We start from the raw sequence: 22,454 nt of genomic DNA, 5'->3' as shown, positions 1-22,454 counted from the left end.
GAAAGAAGTCCTTTGTTTTCCTGCAGCATGGCCTTGCTTTGTGTTTGGTGCGCCATCCTGTCGGCTGTATTTCACAGCACGACATACTGTTAAAAGTGTTTATACTATTTATACTTTCAATTAACAAATTGAAGTCTTGTGAAAGGTTGACAGGATAACTGGCATTAACTGTCAAAATAATTTCAAACTATTGAAGTTAGCTTACAGAATAAACATGTCAATCAACCCATATGATTTTTGCTGTAATATTTTTGTTTTGAAAAGTCACTGTGACTGATAGAAAAGTGATGGTTTTAGCAACATTTTAACCTGTCTGAATGCTAATAATCATTTTGCGAGCAAGCAGGTAAGCTGCGCGGGCGGAGCGCGCGGAGTGACCCATGTTACGAGCCCCCGGCCACGGGGGTGGCGGGCAGGTAAGCTGCTTACCTGCTGCGCGTGACGCCGGCCGCCGCGAAAGCGGACGAGGCGGGGTGTCGGTGCGGTGGGCGCGGTAGTGACCCTGGACGTGCGTCGGGCCCTTCTCGCGGATCGCCTCAGCTACGGCTCCCGGTGGGGCCCTCTCGGGGGAAGGAGCCTCGGTCCCGGACCCCGGCGAGGCGTCCCTCCGCTCCGTAAAAGTGTCCATCTCTTTTTTTTTTTTTCTTCTGTTGTGGCATATGCTGCAGGTGCCTGCTCGTTTTTCGTATGTGGGTAACAACATTTAACTATGTATATATATTTCCCAATTGGTTTAACTGCCACCCGCAAAAAAAAAAAAAAAAAAAAATATATATATATCTAATTAATCCGCCCGACCCGACCCGCGAGCGGATAAAATCTTATTTTTTTAAATTTCATCCGCCCGATCCGCGGATAATCCGCGGACTCCGCGGTTGTGTCCGCAAACCGCGCATCTCTAATATATATATATATATATATATATAAATATATATATATATATAAATATATATATATATACTGTATATATATATAAAAAAATATATATATACTGTAGAAATACAGAAATAGTTAATGCACATTCAGATGAATTCTTCAAAATTACAATTAAACATTTTTGGCCAGGGGCCGGGCTATATATATATATATATATATATATATATATGTATATATATATATATGTATATAAAAATATATGTATATATATATACTGTATATATATATATATATATAAATATATATATACTGTGTGTATATATATATATATATATATATATATATATATATATATATATATATATATATATATATATATATATATATATATATATGTATGTGTTTGTGTGTATATATATATATATTCCTTGCGCACTAATTGACTGAAAGAGCACGCACTTGGTGCGATGATGTCATGTTATGGATGGGAAAATGCATTTTTAGACAATATGATTTGCCTGAGCGGCTAAGAGACCCCAAGAGTAACAAGCGGTTGCCTTGTTGCCTTTCCATTAAGAACAATAAACTAGTTTTTAGTATAAGTTTGCTGGTTTCTAGAAATGTAATTATGTCATTATGTCAAGATAATGGCACTAGCATTAACCTTAATTTAAGAATATTTTTCAACATATTGAGCAAAAAGGTCTCATATTTTTTGTTTCTACCAAGAAAAGTGCACTTGTTATTCGTGAGAATATTCTTATTTTAAGGTATTTTTGGGTTCATTGAGGTTAGCTACTTTTACTTGTTTTGGAAAGTCTTGACAAGCCAAATTTTCTTGTTCTATTGGCAGATAATTTTGCGTAGTTCAAGTAAAATACGCCTCATTTTTGTATATTTTTTTCTTGTTTTTGAACACTGACTTTTTGCAGTGTAGAACATTCTAGTCTACGCTGTTTAGGCCGCAGAGGACGTTCAGCTTCGGGTCTCGCTGAAAAGAGGTGGTGGGGAGGAAAGGGGGTGTGATAGATGATGGGGCGCCATCTATTTAATAATTCAGCACACCTGAGCAGAAGCACATTTGCTCTATCGACTCCCGCTTTGTCCAGCCGAGCGTGGCGACAGCGTTACAACCTCGTCCTCGGTCTCCCCTTCCTCTGTCCCCGCCAGCCTCATTTAATTACGTCCCCCGCACTCGCCTGCATTAAAAATCAGGCGAGAATGCATCGCCGCGTCGACATGGCGGCTAAACGTGACAGCCGAGCATCCAGTAAGAAATAATCCCGCTAGAAGAAGTCATTAAGGTGATGGCACTTCCATCAGCCTCCAGAAATGTTCTTCCACGTTCTGACCTTCTGCACCTTTCCCTTATCGCTAGCCCCTCCCCCACACCCTCTGCAGCAAGGATAAGGAGTCACTCTCACCTTTTTTCAGCAGTGCTGGTTCAGTTGATGTCCACAGGCGAATGGAAGACAAGACTGTGAGCGAGCTAATGTGCTAGAAAAAAAATAATCAATCAATGGGTTAATCAAGGAGTGTCAAACTCGTTTCCATGGAGGGCCAGATGGCAGGTACACCTGCCCTCACATGTAACAGTGAATATGTTTATGAATCTAAATGTATTATCCTATATTTTTTCAAGTACGCTGTAAGAAAAAAATCTGAAGTAACTTGCTGCTCAGTCACCAGAATTTTACCGTAAAATTTACAGTATTTTTTTACAGCATATTTATGTAAATGGGAAAATTATACCAGTTTTTTACAGTAATATTTTGTGTTAGGGTAATAAACTGGAGTTGTCCTTTTTACGGTTTACTATTTGATGGATTATATAAGTCAAGTAGATATTTAAGTATGTATTTGTAAGTATGTATGTATTTTTATTTCGATGTTTTTTTTATTGTATCTTAATATTATTATATTACCCTATCTTCCGGACTATAGAGCATAAGCTGTACTTTCAAATTTCCCCCCCAAAAATATATTTTTCCATATGTTAGCCGCGCCGGAGTATAAGCCGCATATATATACCTCGTGGCAGCAAAACGGCTGATCAAACAAAACAGAAGTCATCGTAAAGGACCCACGAGCTGTGGAAGCTAGCCCTCCAGTCAGCTAAACAGACTCAATAACTCCACGGTGACGTTTTGGATTTACTGAGGAATTTGTAAAGCTGACATATTGCTGTAATTGGAAAAAATATACCAGTTTTTTACAGTACCATTTTGTGTTAGGGTAATAAACTCAAGTTGTCTTTTTTACGGTTTACTATTTGATGGATTATATAAGTCAAGTAGATATTTAAGTATGTATTTTTATTTCGATGTTTTTTTTATTGTATCTTAATATTATTATATTACCCTATCTTCCGGACTATAGAGCATAAGCTGTACTTTCAAATTTCCCCCCAAAAAATATATTTTTCCATATGTTAGCCGCGCCGGAGTATAAGCCGCATATATATACCTTGTGGCAGCAAAACGGCTGATCAAACAAAACAGAAGTCATCGTAAAGGACCCACGAGCTGTGGAAGCTAGCCCTCCAATCAGCTAAACAGACTCAATAACTCCACGGTGACGTTTTGGATTTACTGAGGAATTTGTAAAGCTGACATATTGCTGTAATTGGAAAAATTATACTAGTCTGTAGCTGTTATTTTTACTGTTTACTATTTGATGGATTATATAAGTCAAGTAGTTATTTAAGAATGTATTTTTATTTCGATGTTTTCTTTATTGTATCTTAATATTATTATATTACCCTATCTTCCGGACTATAGAGCATAAGCCGTACTTACTAAATGTTCCCCAAAAAATATATTTTTCCATGTATTAGCCACGCCGGAGTATAAGCCGCATATATATACTTTGTGGCAGCAAAACGGCTGATCAAACAAAACAGAAGTCATCGTAAAGGACCCGCGAGCTGTGGAAGCTAGCCATCCAAACAGCTAAACAGACTCAATAACTCCACGGTGACGTTTTGGATTTACTAAGGAATTTGTAAAATTTGTAAAAACAAAAAGAATGCTGTTGTAAGTTAATAATACTAACACAGACACTCTAATGCTAACAACGCTAGCTTCATTACATTACGATAGCATGTACAAATATGGATGAAAACACTATTACAGACATCACACATGGGACGGTTTAGTAAGTATAAAAAGTTGAGGATATATTTTAAAGCTTACAAACGTTCCTTGGAGTGATGAATAAAAAAATCATTTCGAGCAGAAACAGGAAGTGAATTTTCCACCCGCAGTGAGCGAACTCGTCCAAAATATGTCGCCATAGCACAAACACTTACACATTTTTTCAGTGTCTTTGCTCGGGCTTAATGAAAACTATTGAACACAAAACATAATGGCCGTTAGCGAAGGTGAATCCATAAATTAGCCGCACCACTTTATAAGCCGCAGGGTTCAAATCGTAGGAAAAAAATAACGGCTTACAGTCCAGAATTTACCGCATATTAAAGTTGAAAAATGTATTTTTGTATATCAAAAGGAAAATATTGAATACACTTAGTGAGAAAAGATAAAATACTTTATTGACACATATTATTTCCAGGCTTCAATGAGTCACAAAAAATGACAGACTTTGACACCTGTGGGTTAATCAATCCAAGGTCAGACTAGACCTCAAATAGTTCTCCTTAGCAGCACATTTCAGACAATTACATAATGGAGACACTTAATTAGCTGCTAGACGCTTATTAGCGGGGTGACTAAAAACAAATCCAGTGTCAGCCAGAGAGGATCAGCGATTGTGATAATCATTGAAAGGTATGGCAACCCCAAAGTACTTTTGCACGAAAATTGGCCGATACTGAACAGTGATGGATTGATCAGCACATCCCTATTAAAAACCTTTTTTTTTTAAATAAATTCAGTAGTTGCCTTTATAGTTGGGTTAACACGGCCTTTTCAACTCCTGAGTGTTTTCTTACTCAGCATTTTCATCGAAATAAAAAATTACCTTTGCCATCGATTTTGTTTTAAAACATGTTTTTTTTTCAAACAAGGCATTGTCAGGATCGTCTTACATTGGGGTAAAAAAAAATGTGCATAAAAGTACGCTGCATGGGAGGACTTTGTTATTGGAGGAATTTGAGAGTCCTGACCTCAAGTCCACTAAAAACTCAAACTGGAATGTTCTTCTGGATGAATGGACAAGAAGGTCCCCACAGACGCACTCTGACATCTTCTTGAAAGGTTCCACAGACGAGCGGAAGCATGTAGAAACTGCAAAAGAAAGACAAAATGTCCCCAATCGCCACAAACTTCTGGTTTTTACTAAGTTGGACTGGGATCAGATTAAACAACAATGAAGGTACTTCAAAGTAGGTCTAATTATGACTTTTTAATGAACCTCGTCTGTCCATTTCTATTAATATAAACAATTTTAACATTATTCTCATAATATCTTTATTTTATTATATTTTGCATTTTTGGTCTGTTACATTGATATTATTCTAAAATCTAAAATGCTAATTTTGTCATTAATTAATTCCTGTAACATTGCAACTTTAATTCTATTAAAATTGTGACTTATATCCGTCATATATGACTTTAACCTGGTCAATTTTAAAGATAACTTTGCTTTTATATCTGTGATGTTATTTTTTATCTAATAACGTTTTTTATATACCGTATTTTTTGGAGTATAAATCGCAACAGCCGAAAATGCATAATAAAGAAGGAAAAAAACATATATAAGTCGCACTGGAGTATAAGTCGCATTTTTGGGGGAAATTTATTTGATAAAACCCAACACCAAGAATAGACATTTGAAAGGCAATTTCAAATAAATAAAGAATAGTGAACAACAGGCTGAATAAGTGTACGTTATATGAGGCATAAATAACCAACTGGTATGTTAACGTAACATATTATGGTAAGAGTCATTCAAATAACTATAACATATAGAACATGCTATACGTTTACCAAACAATCTGTCACTCCTAATCGCTAAATCCCATGAAATCTTATACGTCTAGTCTCTTACGTGAATGAGATAAATAATATTATTCGATATTTTACGGTAATGTGTTAATCATTTCACACATAAGTCGCTCCTGAGTATAAGTCGCACCCCCGGCCAAACTATGAAAAAAACTGCGACTTATAGTCCGAAAAATACGGTAATAAAAAAAATTTGTTTTTAATGATATTCTGAATTCATATGTTTATATATTTTTCCCAACGTGGGTACTGTTATGGTTTAATTTTATTTCGAACATGTATACAGTTACAATATGATACATCACATATTTTACATATTTTCATTTCTCCTTACAACATGTCCGAAAAGGAGTAGGAAGATGCTAAGCTTATTTAATGCTACCCGTGTTCCATTTCATAGCAATTAAGAACACATATGTTCACTTCCTGTTCTCATTTTGTAACACAATTTACATCAATGATTTCTAAAAATAACAATAATAATAGATAATTAGGTTACTTATGATAGACATAATGAGAATATTGATATCTCATTTTCAATATAGACGTTCATCCGAATACTTCTTCCTTGTACTTTGTAAACACTTGCAATTTGAACAGCCTCTTAAACCGGATCATATCAGTACATTGTTGGACTTCTTTGCATCATCCATTTCATAATTGATTTCCACATAAAGTGTTTCAAGTTAGTTCTCTCAGGTTATATTTCTCCCCTTTTATTGAGAAGAATTGCTGTGCATTCTTGGCTAGCAGGTTATAGTTTGCTTTGTGCATAATTTTAGCTGAGGTTCAAAAATAGTCTGTTTTTGTCAAACCATTTCTTTAATTTATTTATTTCTTGTCCCATTTTTGTTCTCTCAGATCATTTCTTAAGCACATTTATACTTCTCTCTGTGCAGATTCTTTGAAATATCTTTTTGTCATCCCTTTTCCTCTTCCTGGAGTTTCCGTCATATATTGTGAAAACTAGTGTATGATCACTGATATCGTTTAATAGCAGACCCTCTTATAGTGATATTAGCAAAATCATTAGTAGATATGCTATTCTTAAGTGTGGCAAAGTGTCCTGTAATTCTGTTCGGCCTTGTGGTTTTAGGACATAAACTCATGCTATACATTGTATCTATGACGTCATCAATGTTATTTTGCTTGTTAGGACTCAATAAGTCAATGTTGAAGTCACCACATTAGAAAGTAACTTTTTGACAGATTTCAGTAAAGGTTGCCTTGATTCAGTCCTCAAGCTTATCGATACTTGACTTGGGTGTTCTATAAATACAGCTGGTTAATACGTTTTAGTTTTTTTCATGACATATTTCCATGGCTGAACTTGGGTTGTACGGTATACCAGTATTAGTATAGTACCGCGATACTAATGAATCATATTCGGTACTATACCGCCTCTGAAAAGTACAGTTTCACTACACACCGTAGCTAACCGGCATCAAAATGTAAACAAACGTCATTGGTAGATCTACACCATTACATCCACTATAATGATACCAAGTACAGTAGCATATGTAGTCGATACTACTATGATTATGTCGATATTTTTTGGCATCATAACATCTTCTTTCGGTTTTTTTTAATTCATATTATGTTTATAAACTCAGGAAATATGTCCCTGGACACATGAGGACTTTAGTTGTTTTTTTTGTCCTGTCCATCTTCTCAGGAAATCATATAGTTGATGTAGATGCCCATATCGGCTGTTCAGATTTACTTTACAAAAGAGAAGTGCAGGATACTTCTCTTGTTGCCTTATTTGTATTTGACTTTATTAAATGTATTTATATTATCATTTGGTGCAGCCGGGCCGGAGCAGGAGGGGATAGAAAGAGAAAAAAAAAGAAGACAGAGGGGGAAATTGTGGGGACAAGAGGGGGATTAGACAGAGAGACAAAAACAACAACAGCAAACACAACAACAATAGAGCGACATGTACAAATATGATGGTAAAAGTAATAGCAAATAAGCAGTTAGCAAAAATACAAAAAAATACAGAAATGACAATGAGCATTATTACACTACAAATGGAGCAATTCAAATACCAATATAAATATCACTATTGATAATGAACAATACCAATACTTTACCTTTATTATCAACAATACAATCGTTCAAATGCAACAATACATATACGTAATGATAACTTGAGATACAAAAGAATACAGAAAAATGGAGGAGGAGATAGAGAAGCAACCTACATTAACCTTGTAGATTGTTATAGTAACAATAGGCTAAGCAGTGTGCCATGTGTTACCCAGTTTACCCTAGGGCAACAACGTTAATATATGTTTGATGAAACGTGATTATGTGCATGAGTGTACGTATGCATATGTACTTGTATATGTACAGAATGTGTATATGTTTGTACAGTGAATGTATATGTACATAATGTGTATATGTGTGTTTGTACAGTGAGTGTATATGTACAGTATGTGTATGTGTATGTTTGTATATTGAATGTGCGTGTGGATGTACAAACTTTAAGTATGTAAATATGTACTGTATTTGTGTATGTATGTGGGAGCGTAGGTACCTATGTATTAGAGATGCGCGGATAGGCAATTATTTCATCCGCAACCGCATCACAAAAGTCGTCAACCATCCGCATCCACCCGAACTAACATTTAATCAAAACCGCACCCGCCCGTTGTTATATATCTAATATAGACGATGCAAGGCATTAGTGAGGTTATAAAGCTTTTGCCTGTTAAAGAAAGGAGACTGATCCAATGCAGCAGAGACATTCAATGCGTGCCACGCTGTCACGGCCCAGACGCACACCAGTGCGCAATCATCTGGGAGCCGCGCTGAGCGCACCTCCAAGCGCGTGGAGGTGCGATGTCCCTCGCACCCGCGGCGGCTCCACCCGGGCTCGCGCCCGAGGCTTCAGCGCGCACCGCGGCGGCCATCCTACTCGTCGCGGCCTAGCCCTCGCGGCTCTCGCTGCCGGCGACGGCCGGGTATGGGCCCGACGCTCCAGCGCCATCCATTTTCAGGGCTTGTTGATTCGGCAGGTGGGTTGTTACACACTCCTTAGCGGGTTTCGACTTCCATGGCCACCGTCCTGCTGTCTATATCAACCAACACCTTTTCTGGGGTCTGATGAGCGTCGGCATCGGGCGCCTTAACCCGGCATTTGTTTCATCCCGCAGGGCCAGTTCTGCTTACCAAAAGTGGCCCACTCGGCTCACCAGGGTGAGCCCCACCCCTTTCGTGAGCGCACTGCGCGCGGAGTGACCCCTGTTACGCGCCCCCGGCAACGGGGGTGGCGGACAGGTAAGCTGCGCGGGCGGAGCGCGCGGAGTGACCCCTGTTACGAGCCCCCGGCCACGGGGGTGGCGGGCAGGTAAGCTGCTTACCTGCTGCGCGTGACGCCGGTCGCGGCGAAGGCGGACGAGGCGGGGTGTCGGTGCGGTGGGCGCGGTGGTGACTCTGGACGTGCGTCGGGCCCTTCTCGCGGATCACCTCAGCTACGGCTCCTGGTGGGGCCCTCTCGGGGGAAGGGCCTCGGTCCCGGACCCCGGCGAGGCATCCCTTCTCCGCTCCGTAAAAGTGTCCATCTCTTTTTTTTTCTTCTCTCTTGGCATATGCTGCAGGTGCCTGCTCGTTTTTCGTATGTGGGTAACAACATTTAACTATGTATATATATTTCCGAATTGGTTTAACTGCCAAACGCCTGAATCTATTTAAAATCTAATTTTTTTTTATTTCAACCGCCCGACCCGACCCGCGGATAAAATCTAATTTTTTTTTATTTCAACCGCCCGACCCGCGGATAATCCGCGGACTCCGCGGTTGTGTCCGCAAACTCTGCGCATCTCTACTATGTATGTATGTGAGTATATGTGAATTTGTATGTACAATATATTCGACTCCCAGTGTGCGTGGGAGCCAGAGCACGGCCCCAGCCCCCCCCGAGAGCCCAACCCACAAACAGTAGGTGTGGTGCCCAGGGAACCAGGGACCACCGCTCCCACGCAGCCAAACCGGCCAGCGACAGGAACCCCAGAGCCCGGCCCACCGCACCGTCCACAAGGGCCAGCAGCAGGCCGCAGACAGACGCACCCGGCAGAGGACAAGGCACGAGAAAAGCAGGGGACAGCCAGACCCCAAGCCAGCGAGAGACCACACCCCACACGGGCAGAAAGGCGAGACGCCCCGCCCGAGGGACCCAGAGACTCCCCGCAACCGGACGGGAAGACCGCCCCCACCCCACCGGCAACCGGGCCCCCACGAGCCATTCCCCCACCCCCGGAGAGCGCGGCGAGGCCAGCCCCCGGCCACCCCACCCAAATCGGCCACCGCAGGACCACCCGGCACGGGGCCACGGGAACCACCCACCCCACCCGTAGGGACCCCAACGATGGAGATGGAACAACCAGCAACCGCCCCGCCGAGTCCCCCCCCCCTGAGGGAGGGGAAAAATGTTACTTGTAAAAATAATATTAATAAAATATATTTAAAAAAATAAAAATAAATAAATAAAAAAGGACTTTAAATATGACCAATGTATGATCCTGTAACGACTTGGTATCGGATTCATACCCAAATTTGTGGTATCATACAAAACTAATGTAATGTATCAAATAATAGAAGAATATGTGATTATTACATTTTAACAGAAGTGTAGATAGTACATGTTAAACGAGAAAGTAAGCAGATATTAACATTAAATGAACAAGTAGATCAATAATTCATTTTCTACCACTTTGTCCTTAATAATTTTGACAAAATAATAGAATGATAAATGACACAATATGTTACTGCATATGTCAGCAGACTAATTAGGAGCCTTTGTTTGTTTACTTACTACTAAAAGACAAGTTGTCTTATATGTTCACTATTTTATTTAAGGACAAATTGCAATAAGAAACATATGTTTAATGTACCCTAAGAGTTTTTGTTAAATTAAAGCCAATAATCCAATTTTTTGTGGTGCCCAGAAGAGTTGAAGCTGTAATCGCTGCAAAAGGTGGACCGACATCATATTGAACCCTATGGGCTAGGAATGGGATGGCACTTCAAGTTCATATGTGAGTCAAGGCAGGTGACCAAATACTTTTGGCAATATATTGTATGTCAGACAGTTCAGATACTAGCCCGAATAAAAGAAAAATGCACCACACGACTGCAAAGAAGTCAAAGTGGTTTGGATGCGACTTCAATGAGTTTCAAGCTGATTCTGGTGGTGAGAAGCTCGTGGCGAGAGGCAGAGTGTGAGGAAGCTGAATTTAGTGCCGCTGCAAAAATATCAAAGGGGGCATGGAGCCCACCTGAGCCATCTATTCGGCACCCCCCCCCTTCCCGTGGGAGGGTCGGCGGGCAGATGTTGCCCCGCAGCTCGGTCTGTGGTGCCCTGCTGGCCTACCTGTGGCTGTGCAGCAGCTCACGGTGGCTGGTGCCCTGGGGAAATCATCCCACTGCTGGCGCCCGGCCCGCTAACCAAACCTATTCCGTGTGTGCGTATGTGTGTGTGTGTGTGTGTGTGTGTGTGTATGTGTGTGTGCCAGGACTGCAATCCCTTGTCCGCAAATGAAACACCAATTGAAGGCAAATAGAAAAGCGGCACATTTGAGAGGCGCCATAGCTCCCTCCTCCCCTACCACCAGCAACAGGCTCATTGATTTAATGCATACACAAGTGTTCAATTTGTTAGCGCCTCTCTCTCAATAAATCCACTCCTTTTGATCATGCACATGTCGCTTTGTGGCCAATGTAGCCGCTTAAAGTGTATTGTCAGGCTCCTATTTTCCAGACTCCACTTTTGAGGTCAGCGTGAGCCCTCGCAGCGTCTATTAACCATCTCTGCACAGCCAGGCGTGGTTGAATCGAGCTCTCATTTAGGGTACATTTACACTTGAGTGTGTGAGTGTGTGTGACAATTGGGGCTCTTTAAAAGTACATTTTAGAAGCTTTTTGGGAAATAAATATAGTAGAATATATGAATAACTTACATATTCAACCCAGCAGATGGCATTTTGTGATATGTCACGTACTATTAGTAATTTGATCTCGACCCGAGTACTGTGCTTTTAACATTCCAAAGACTGCTTGAGTTTGTGTTTTTTCTTTTGTGTACTGTAGAGCAGGGTTTTTTAACCTTTTTGACCTTGGGGCCCAACTCTTCCACTACAGAGGGGCCTCGGATGCCACTCAGATATTAACACTGAAATAGTAAACTTACTCTTAATTTTAACCATGTTCAATAAGTATATCCAACCTACTTATAGTCGAGGTTTCTGTGGTTTATCCGTTATGCAGTGCTCAATACCGGGGGAAGGGCGGAATATACAGAGGCTATTTGATCCCTACAAGCCTGTTTCGCAGGTTTCCCTGCTCAAAATCCCCTGAAGAGCAGGGAAACCTGCGAAACAGGCTTGTAGGGATGAAATAGCCTCTGTGTTTTTTTCCTGACCAAACATATATCTAACCTACTTACAATTTATCAATGATAATGATATGTAAGAATGTGTTAATCACAAAGATTATTATTTATTTAACACATAAACGTTAGGCTTAGGTCAGACTGATTAGAAAAATAAATACTAATCAAATATATTGCATAAGAGGGACTCATAAATAACTGATTAAATACACTAAATTAACAATAAATAATAATAATAATATATATGTTTAAAGGGGAACATTATCACAATTTCAGAATTGTTAAAACCATTAAAAATCAGTTCCCAGTGGCTTATTATATTTTTCGAAGTTTTTTTCAAAATGTTACCCATCACGCAATATCCCTAAAAAAAGCTTCAAAGTGCCTGATTTTAACCACCCGTCCATTTTCCTGTGACGTCAAATAGTGAAGCCAACACAAACAAACATGGCGGAAAGAACAGCAAGCTATAGTGACATTAGCTCGGATTCAGACTCGGATTTCAGCGGCTTAAGCGATTCAACAGATTACGCATGTATTGAAACGGATGGTTGTAGTGTGGAGGCAGGTAGCGAAAACGAAATTGAAGAAGAAACTGAAGCTATTGAGCCATATCGGTTTGAACAGTATGCAAGCGAAACCGACACAACAGCCAGCGACACGGGAGAAAGCGAGGACGAATTCGGCGATCGCCTTCTAACCAACGATTGGTATGTGTTTGTTTGGCATTAAAGGAAACTAACAACTATGAACTAGGTTTACAGCATATGAAATACATTTGGCAACAACATGCACTTTGAGAGTGCAGACAGCCCAATTTTCATCAATTAATATATTCTGTAGACATACCCTCATGTCAGCAGGCCAGGGAAGCTAGGGTCAATATTCTTCTCTTGATCATCTTCGGGACGGTGTGAGCCAAGACATCCAGGGGTTTTTAGCTCGCTCGTCTGCGGGAACAAACTGCTGCCATTGCTTGCCGTGCTACCGAGGTCCTTTGTCCCTGAATTGCTCACACACTCCGGCAGATTCAATGGGGGTCTGGCGGCAGATTTCTTTGACTTTATCGTTGGAAATGCATCTGCTTTGAGTGTCGCAGGATATCCACACATTCTTGCCATCTCTGTCGTAGCATAGCTTTTGTCGGTAAAGTGTGCGGAACAAACGTCCAATTTCTTGCCACTTTCGCATCTTTGGGCCACTGGTGCAACTTGAATCCGTCCCTGTTCGTGTTGTTACACCCTCCGACAACACACCGACGAGGCATGATGTCTCCAAGGTACGGAAAACAGTCGAAAAAACGGAAAATAACAGAGCGGATTTGACTCTGTGTTTGAGAAAATGGCGGATTGCTTCCTGATGCGACGTCACATTGTGACGTCATCGCTCCGAGAGCGAATATTAGAAAGGCGTTTAAATCGCCAAAATTCACCCATTTAGAGTTCGGAAATCGGTTAAAAAAATATATGGTCTTTTTTCTGCAACATCAAGGTATATATTGACGCTTACATAGGTCTGGTGATAATGTTCCCCTTTAATAAATAAACTGTTAAATAAAATTATAGTGTGAATCAAAATACAGCTTCACCACTTTAGTCATAATTTTTGCGCTTATGAAACTTCTCTATGACTTTAGCTCCAGACTTCCTCTGTTTGAATGTCTCATCTATGGCCCCCGGGATGATATTTGATTAGTATTAGAACCGGCCGCCTGCTGCTGTCTTGCAAGCACCAATACTCAACCAGTGTTGGTGCTAGGAATTTTCAAAATGGGGTCCCAGGGACCCCATCAAGTCATTGTCATGATCCGTGGCCCGGATCATGTTTTGTTTAGGTTTTGTTCTGTTAGTTTTGGACTCCCTCAGTTCCTGTTTTGTGCACCCCTGTGTTTGTTCTGGTTACCATGGGTGCTGATTGGTTTCAGGTGCCTCTAATTAGTCCGGGATGCTCACCTGCTGCCGGGCACTAATCAGAGAGCTATTTATTCACGTTGCTCGCCACACACTGTCTGGCTTCGTTTTTTGCATTATGCAACACGTTACGTCTGGTTATTCCTGTGTCCTCGTTCGTGAGTCCTGTGCTAAGTTTTACCTTAGCTCCCGCGTGCGATCGGCACGCATCCTTTTTGTTTGTTTCCTGTCTTTGGTTTTTGCTGTGATTTAAGAGGAACAAATCATATCCTACCTTTACGCTTTCGTCCAGAGTTGTCCGCATCTTGGGAGAACGACCCCGCATAAACATGCGACCCCGACGTGACAGTCTTAAAATTGGGGTCCCACAGTAAATTTTTGGGGTCCCACTTTAATAAATGATAAACGTATGCATTATCCTGTTATATCTCACATTCTATATTGTGTTTTGGAAAAAGGTTGTCATAAATGTTACTTAATTCATAAAAAAACGTATTCAGTTATAAACATTCATTCACTTTCTTCTTTCCTTCATGGATCTAAACCAGACTGGGCAAATTAAGGCCCGGGGGCCACATGCGGCCCGTTGAGCTTTTCAATCTGGCCCGCCGGACATTCTCAAATAATTTTTTTAGATCTTTAAGATGGAAAGTGTAGCTGCCATTATGATGTGCAGTGATATTTTCTAATGACCGTAAGTCTTCAAAAAGTATTTCAATGGTTGGAATCTGCGCTTTGGGATGATATACCAGTTACTATGGTAATCTAATTAGTTACTATGGTCATCTAATTAGTTACTATGATCATCTACGTCACAGCAGCTCAGACGAGGCACCAAGTAGTGTGGGCGGGAAGCGTTTCCACAGACGCGGAAGGAAATTTTCACAACAAAGTTCTAAAACTTAGTGATATATCAGATTGTCGGTGGGTTTATTTTGTACCCTTCGCGTTCATATTTCACTGTTGCATTTTTGGTGCGTTTCACTTGATTGTAAAATATGTCGATCGAAAGGGGGTGTGACGTTAATATTTTGCCAATATTCAGTGTTTTATCCTTCATAGAAAAATTTAAAATTACATTACATTTTTAAGGCGCTCTGTCATAACGTTTTTAGCATTCAATCAGACATTAAAGTGAAGTTTTGTATTGGTGTTCCTAAAAATAGACATACTGGCCCCCAGACACTTTTTTCTCTACATGTGGCCCCCGAGTCAAAATAATTGCCCAGGTCTGATCTAAACTTTACCGCTGCCGGTATTTCTTTTCTATATTGTTATTGTAATATTTCCAGAATGTGTTTGTTCTATTTTTGGCCAAAGTAACACAAAGAAAACAATCTCAAATTCTCTTTATTTTTTTGTTTTCATGCCATGATTTTAATAATCCGGCCCGCGTGTGCGCAGATTTTCCTCCATTCGGCCCCTGAGCTAAAATTTGTTTGACATCCCTGATCTAATGGGTTAAAAAACACATTTCGTTGTGTTGTGCAATGATTATTGTTTTAACAAAGTGACTTTCCAAAGCCTTTCTAAAAGTAAGATAACAATAGATACCCTGTTGCCCTGTAATGAAAGAAAAAAAACACTTTACCTTTTAACTCTAAATTTGAATAAAAAATACACCTAAAAATACAGACCTTCATCTTCTTTGACATTTTGGTTTCACTTTTGTCAAACAAACCGCCTTTTCAAGAGCTGTATTGTGCAGCAGCAGAAGCATGTTTTTTTTAGGTGGAAAAGCACCTGAATGTTGATGTGTTAAGACCCATATTTTTTTTTAATTGGGGAAAAATAAATAAAGAAAGAAAAAAATAACAAAAAAACAATGGAAAAAATACGCATATATATTTTTAAAAAAAGAAGGAAAAAAAGTAGGAAATAAAAAAGGCCCATTTTATAAACACACACCCCCCTCGTTTAACCCCGAAGGACCTGTCAATGTGCTTCATTATAACATTGCAGCATGAAAGGAAATGAGAGGGGTGGAAAAACCCAAGGCGAGAGAACATTTGCCTGGTCTATTAAGTTGCTGAAAGGATTTTTTAACACCAAAATCCATTAAAAAAAAAAACTTGACATAAATGTGGTAATTATATCGTGACATTTATTTACTTTGAACCACAAACATGTTAATTGAAAACAGGTGATAACGATAGAGGGTTCAGATTTTTTTTTTTTTTTACTTTTACAGTAGTACCTCAACTTACGAGCTTAATTGGTTTCGTGATGGAGCTCTTAACTCAAAACACTTGTATCTCAAATTAATGGAGCTGATTGAAATGAAATGTAAATGATGCCTGGCCACCAAAACAGCGGTTTTAACATGTAATATGCCTTTTGAATGAAAAACTTAACTTTTAGATAATAAATATTGCATAAAAGCAATACAAAAGAATACTAAGAACTACAGTAGTTGTATAAAGTAATGTAGTAATAATGTACAACATTTACCTTGGAGAGGGGACTTTGACGGTATCTCCTTCAAGCTGCTTCTCCGTCAAACACACCATCAGCAGCTTCTCCATATTGTTATGGACAAGGCCTCGTTCACACTGCAGGTCAATTCCGATTTTTTTGCCGATGTGCGAAATTATTTCATATCAGTGAACAATTCCGAAATGTTCACATCCGACCAAGGCCTATTTTGTACATGGTTATAAATCATATGTATATATATATATGTATAATGGTGGTAAGAAACTACCTGATCATTCAGCATTAATAGCACTGATAAGATTGTGAACAAAATTACAGCAAGTGTACCGTATTTTTCGGACTATAAGGCGCACTTAATATCCTTTCGTTTTCTCAAAAATCGACAGTGCGCCTCATAACCCGGTGTGCCTAATGTACGGATTCATTCTGGTTGTGCTTACCGACCTCCAAGCAATTTTATTTTGTACATGGTGTATTGATAAGTGTGACCAGTAGATGGCAGTCACACATAAGCGATACGTGTGGACTGCAGGTCGACGCCCCCCAGCAACAAGAGGTTAGCAAACAAGCCCGCAACTTTGACGTTTCATTGAGAATATACAGTACAACACCACACACAGCGCTCAAAAATCTGTCAAAATGTTTTAGTACGACTTTGGTAAGTTACAAAGCCGCGCTGTAACTTACCAAAGTCGTACTAAAACATTTTGACAGATTTTTGTCAAAATGTTTTAGTACGACTTTGGTAAGTTACAGTGCGGCTTTGTAACTTACCAAAGTCGTACTAAAACATTTTGACAGATTGCCCAACCAGTCTACATGTGCTTTGTGGACTTGGAGAAGGCATTCAACCGTGTCCCTCGGGAAGTCCTGTGGGGAGTGCTCAGAGAGTATGGGGTATCGGACTGTCTGATTTTGGCGGTCCGCTCCCTGTATGATCAGTGTCAGAGCTTGGTCCGCATTGCCGGCAGTATGTCGGACACGTTTCCAGTGAGGGTTGGACTCCGCCAAGGCTGCCCTTTGTCACCGATTCTGTTCATAACTTTTATGGACAGAATTCTAGGCGCAGTCAAGGCGTTGAGGGGATCCGGTTTGGTGGCTGCAGGATTAGGTCTCTGCTTTTTGCAGATGATGTGGTCCTGATGGTTTCACCTGGCCAGGATCTTCAGCTCTCACTGGATCGGTTCGCAGCCGAGTGTGAAGCGACTGACATGAGAATCAGCACCTCCAAGTCCGAGTCCATGGTTCTCGCCCGGAAAAGGGTGGAGTGCCATCTCCGGGTTGGGGAGGAGACCCTGCCCCAAGTGGAGGAGTTCAAGTACCTCGGAGTCTTGTTCACGAGTGAGGGAAAAGTGGATCGTGAGATCGACAGGCGGATCGGTGCGGCATCTTCAGTAATGCGGACGCTGTATCGATCCGTTGTGGTGAATAAGGAGCTGAGCCGGAAGGCAAAGCTCTCAATTTACCGGTCGATCTACGTTGACCGAAAGGACAAGATCACGGGTACAAGCGGCCGAAATGAGTTTCCTCCGCCGGGTGGCGGGGCTCTCCCTTAGAGATAAGGTGAGAAGCTCTGCCATCCGGGGGGAGCTCAAAGTAAAGCCGCTGCTCCTCCACATCGAGAGGAGCCAGATGAGGTGGTTCGGGCATCTGGTCAGGATGCCACCCGATCGCCTCCCTCGGGAGGTGTTTAGGGCACGTCCGACCGGTAGGAGGCCACGGGGAAGACACAGCACTGCTTGATGGAACGCGAAGCATTATGGCTAGCATAGTCACATGTACTGTGCTTCAACATACATATCATTATGGTGTGTGTATAAGGACCCCAAAATGGCACCTGTTCGGAGACATTATCTGATGTTTTGTTTCGACCCATTATTCAAAACCAACGCTCACCGGCAGTGCGCCTTATAATGGTCCGAAAAATCTGGTAATACTCATGACTTTCACGCCAACAGCTGAGTAAAGTGCATGCGTAGCTAGATAAAGCAGTAGGATACTGACCACACTCATGATACTTTAAATGCAGCTACTTCCATCTTCTAGAGTTATTTTTTCTTAAAAACTACCGGTACATCAGGAGGTTGCCTACAGCCAACCCTGCACTAATCAGAGACCCTGCCGGTTATCTTGTTTTGCAGACCACGCCCCCAGCATCTAGAGGAGACTCTAATATTGACTAGCTTTGTTAATTTGATCAGTTCGGCTATTTGCGGTCCCACGCAGACATATGATGTACGTATAATCCTGTGCTTGTCTGTCCTCTGCCATGCAGGCACCTCAGCTTGGCACTCTGATGGGCGTCTACATGCCCTGCATCCAAAACATCTTCGGAGTCATTCTCTTCCTCAGGATGACCTGGCTGGTCGGCATCGGCGGGATCATCGGGACCTTCGTCATCGTCTTTATGTGCTGCACCACCGTAAGTACTTGAAAATATTTACCCCATGTGGCCCCCAAGTCAAAATGTTTGGACACCCCTGGTGTAATGGTTATAAAACATTGAGGATATATGTAGTACACGTAGGATAATATGTCTTTCAAAGTGTTTTGAACACAACCCATAGGGGGTGCCACCAATAATAATAATAAAAATAGATTTTATTTGTAAAAGCACTTTATCAATCAATCAATCAATCAATCAATGTTTATTTGTATAGCCCTAAATCACAAGTATCTCAAAGGGCTGCACAAGCCACAACGACATCCTTGGTTCAGAGCCCACATAAGGGCAAGGAAAAACTCACAACCCAGTGGGACGTCAATGTGAATGACTATGAGAAACCTTGGGGGAGACCGGATGTAATGGACGTCGAGTGGGTCTAGCATAATATTGTGAAAGTCCAGTCCATAGTGGATCTAACATAATAGTGAGAGTCCAGTCCATAGTGGGGTCAGCAGGAGACCATCCCGAGCGGAGACGGGCCAGCAGCGCAGAGATGTCCCCAACCGATGCACAGGCGAGCGGTCCACCCCGGGTCCCGACTCTGGACAGCCAGCACTTCATCCATGGCCACTGGACCTGTGCCCCCCCTTCCACATTGAACAAACAACCTCAAAGTGCTACAGTGCATTTTTTTTTAAAAACAACGCTAGAACCACAAATAGCTGCCCCCAACAAGTAAAATAAATAGTAAGACTAGGGATGTCCCGATCCGATATTTGGATCGGATCGGCTGCCGATATTTGCCAAAAATTGCATATCGGCAAGGCATGGGAAAATGCCGATCCAGATCCAGTTTAAAAAAAACTCCGGTCCGTGTTTTCCAACGCACCGATTTAAATAATACATTCCACTTTTCTGCTGCTCTGTAATTTCCGTTCCGCATTTTCCAGCACACCTTCAACACATCCACAATTCTCACGCAGTTGCTTTTAGCTGCTGGCATTACACGACAGGCTCTTCTCACTCTTTCCTGTGTCTCCCTCTCACAGACAGCGAGCGCACCTTCTTACACACGTCACATACTGTCACGTCATACGTCACATACTGTCACGTCATACGTCACATACTGTCACGTCATACGTCACATACTGTCACGACACACGTCACATACGTATACGCCCTCTCCCAGCAGAGAGCGAGATAGCGGCATGGCTAACGTTAGCTGTGATGCTAGCGCAGCCGCTAAGGTGCGCGCCTGCTCAAGCGTCCTCTGCGCACGGCAAATCTATGCCACGCACAAAATCAAATAAAAAAATAAGCGCATAACAATGTTCGACACACGGACACGACAGAGACAACAGTTTTTGGTCATCATTGTTCAAATATTGTGACGTCTGTCAAGACGCTTATCTCCATTCGGTGCCACACGTCCAGACTCCACACCATCAAAATGCTGAGGCAAAAATTTCCACATCAACACCGTATGAAAAAATTAGTGATTTTTTTAGTTGTGATTTCCTTCTCTGCATGAAAGTTTAAAAGTAGCATATATTAATGCAGTATGAAGAAGAATGTTTTAATGTAGACATGCAAGCCTTGAAAGAACATTTTGAAAATCAAGACTACATTTCCTGCAAATGGGTGCATTTCTACCCTATATTTTAACTTTAGATTTATTCTCATATCAAACTCTTTTGGCTGTCTTTTTGACACTTACATCAGGCGCCCCCCCTCCACAGCCTGGATTATAAATAATGTAAATAATTCAATGTGATTATCTTGTGTGATGACTGTATTATGATGATAGTATATATCTGATAGTATATATCTGTATCATGAATCAATTTAAGTGGACCCCGACTTAAACAAGTTGAAAAACGTATTCGGGTGTTACCCTTTAGTGGTCAATTGTACGGAATATGTACTTCACTGTGCAACCTACTAATAAAAATCTCAATCAATCAATCAAAACACATAGAATCATCATACTGCTGTGATTATATGCATCAAGTGTTCATTCAAGGCTAAGGCAAAATATTGAGATATATATTGTGTATCGCAATATGGCCTTAAAATATCGCAATATTAAAAAAAAGGCCATATCGCCCAGCCCTAGTTTCAATGATGCCATTTCTGTTTGTCATGTATAATTTTGTCTATTTTGTGTTTATCCTTGAATAAACAGGTCAGTTTCTTGTTACCAACCATTGTGTATTATTCAAACTCTCCTAATTCAGCTGGCTAGTTGTTATCAAGAGTACTAAAACCCTTTTCAACATGATTCTGACAATTAAGTAGGCTAAATAACTTTAAACTTTAATACATGCTCGGATAGGCCAGTATCGGTCAGTATCGGTATCGGTCAGTATCGGTATCGGATCGGAAATGCAAAAACAATATCGGTATCGGATCGGAAGTGCAAAAACCTGGATCGGGACATCCCTAAGTAAGACAAATAAAAACTAGAACAGCCTAATAGCTAGAACTAGCACACATACATTTAAAAAAAAGGCTTTTTTTAAAAGAAGGGTTTTAAGCCTTTTTTAAAAGCATCCACAGTCTGTGGTGCCCAGGTGGTCAGGGAGAGCGTTCCACAGACTGGGAGCGGCGGAGCAGAAAGCCCGGTCTCCCATAGTTCGGAGGTTGGAGGAGGTTAGCCTGTCCGGAGCGGAGGTGTCGTGTGAAGGATTTGGGGGTGAACAGTTCTTTGAGGTAGAGGGGGGCATTTCCATGGAGGCACTGGTGGGTTAGTAGGGAGACTTTGTATTCAAGCCTGAGTGGAACAGGGACCCAGTGAAGTGATTTGAGAACCGGTGTGACGCACTCTCATCAGGATCCTAGCAGCAATGTCGTTCACAGCTTCATGTATTTATAGCTGTGGTTGCAAAGTGGAATTGCAAAGTAGTGAGACAGTAAGTATGGACAAACCAGTCCACCAACAGGAAGTGTTGCACATTGGTCAAAAATATTAGAAACACCTCACACGGTGAACTCCAACCACAATCACTTTAGATTTAAACGGTCAAAGGGGTCGGTTAGCGTGTCTTCTCTGAGTTTTAGGATGGATGGAATGTTTTTCAGGACTTTGTGTGTGCGTGCGCGCCTAGCCTAGATTCTCCTCCAGCAATGTGTGTATTTATAGAACAACCCCCTCAAATCCCAACCATGGCAAACTTGCTTACACACACACACTGTACAACAACGGCAGCGGCAATATGTTTTTTCCCCATTGCGTAACACTGCATTTGTGCGTGTGTGTGTGTGCTTTTTTTAGTTCATGTTTTTACTTGGACACATCTGCGACACTTGTATTTGCTCGCAATCCAGCCCAGTTTGTATTGATCTTGTAAGCGTGATGAAAACAGCGTGCAAAGAGAGAAAAACAAGATCAGATCTGGCTCACGCTGACAGCAGCACAAGCGCGCACACTCAAATTTCCTCTCTCTCTCTCACACACACACACACACGCACACTTTTCTTATCAG

General features: G+C 41.2%; 1 protein-coding gene across 2 annotated transcripts in view; it reads left to right on the top strand.

Moving 5' to 3' along the window:
* slc12a5a (solute carrier family 12 member 5a) overlaps positions 1 to 22,454 on the top strand; it is a 463,886-nt gene that overhangs the window by 354,360 nt on the left and 87,072 nt on the right. For both annotated transcript variants that reach the window (XM_072912855.1, XM_061940088.2), the window contains exon 4: positions 18,859 to 19,005. In XM_072912855.1, the coding sequence (XP_072768956.1) occupies positions 18,859 to 19,005 (147 nt within the window). The remainder of the gene's footprint in view (positions 1 to 18,858; positions 19,006 to 22,454) is intronic.

Source organism: Nerophis lumbriciformis, linkage group LG03 (assembly GCF_033978685.3).
Source record: "Nerophis lumbriciformis linkage group LG03, RoL_Nlum_v2.1, whole genome shotgun sequence".
Classification (NCBI taxonomy): Eukaryota; Metazoa; Chordata; class Actinopteri; order Syngnathiformes; family Syngnathidae; genus Nerophis; species Nerophis lumbriciformis.
This window is presented reverse-complemented; position numbering and strand designations above follow the sequence as displayed.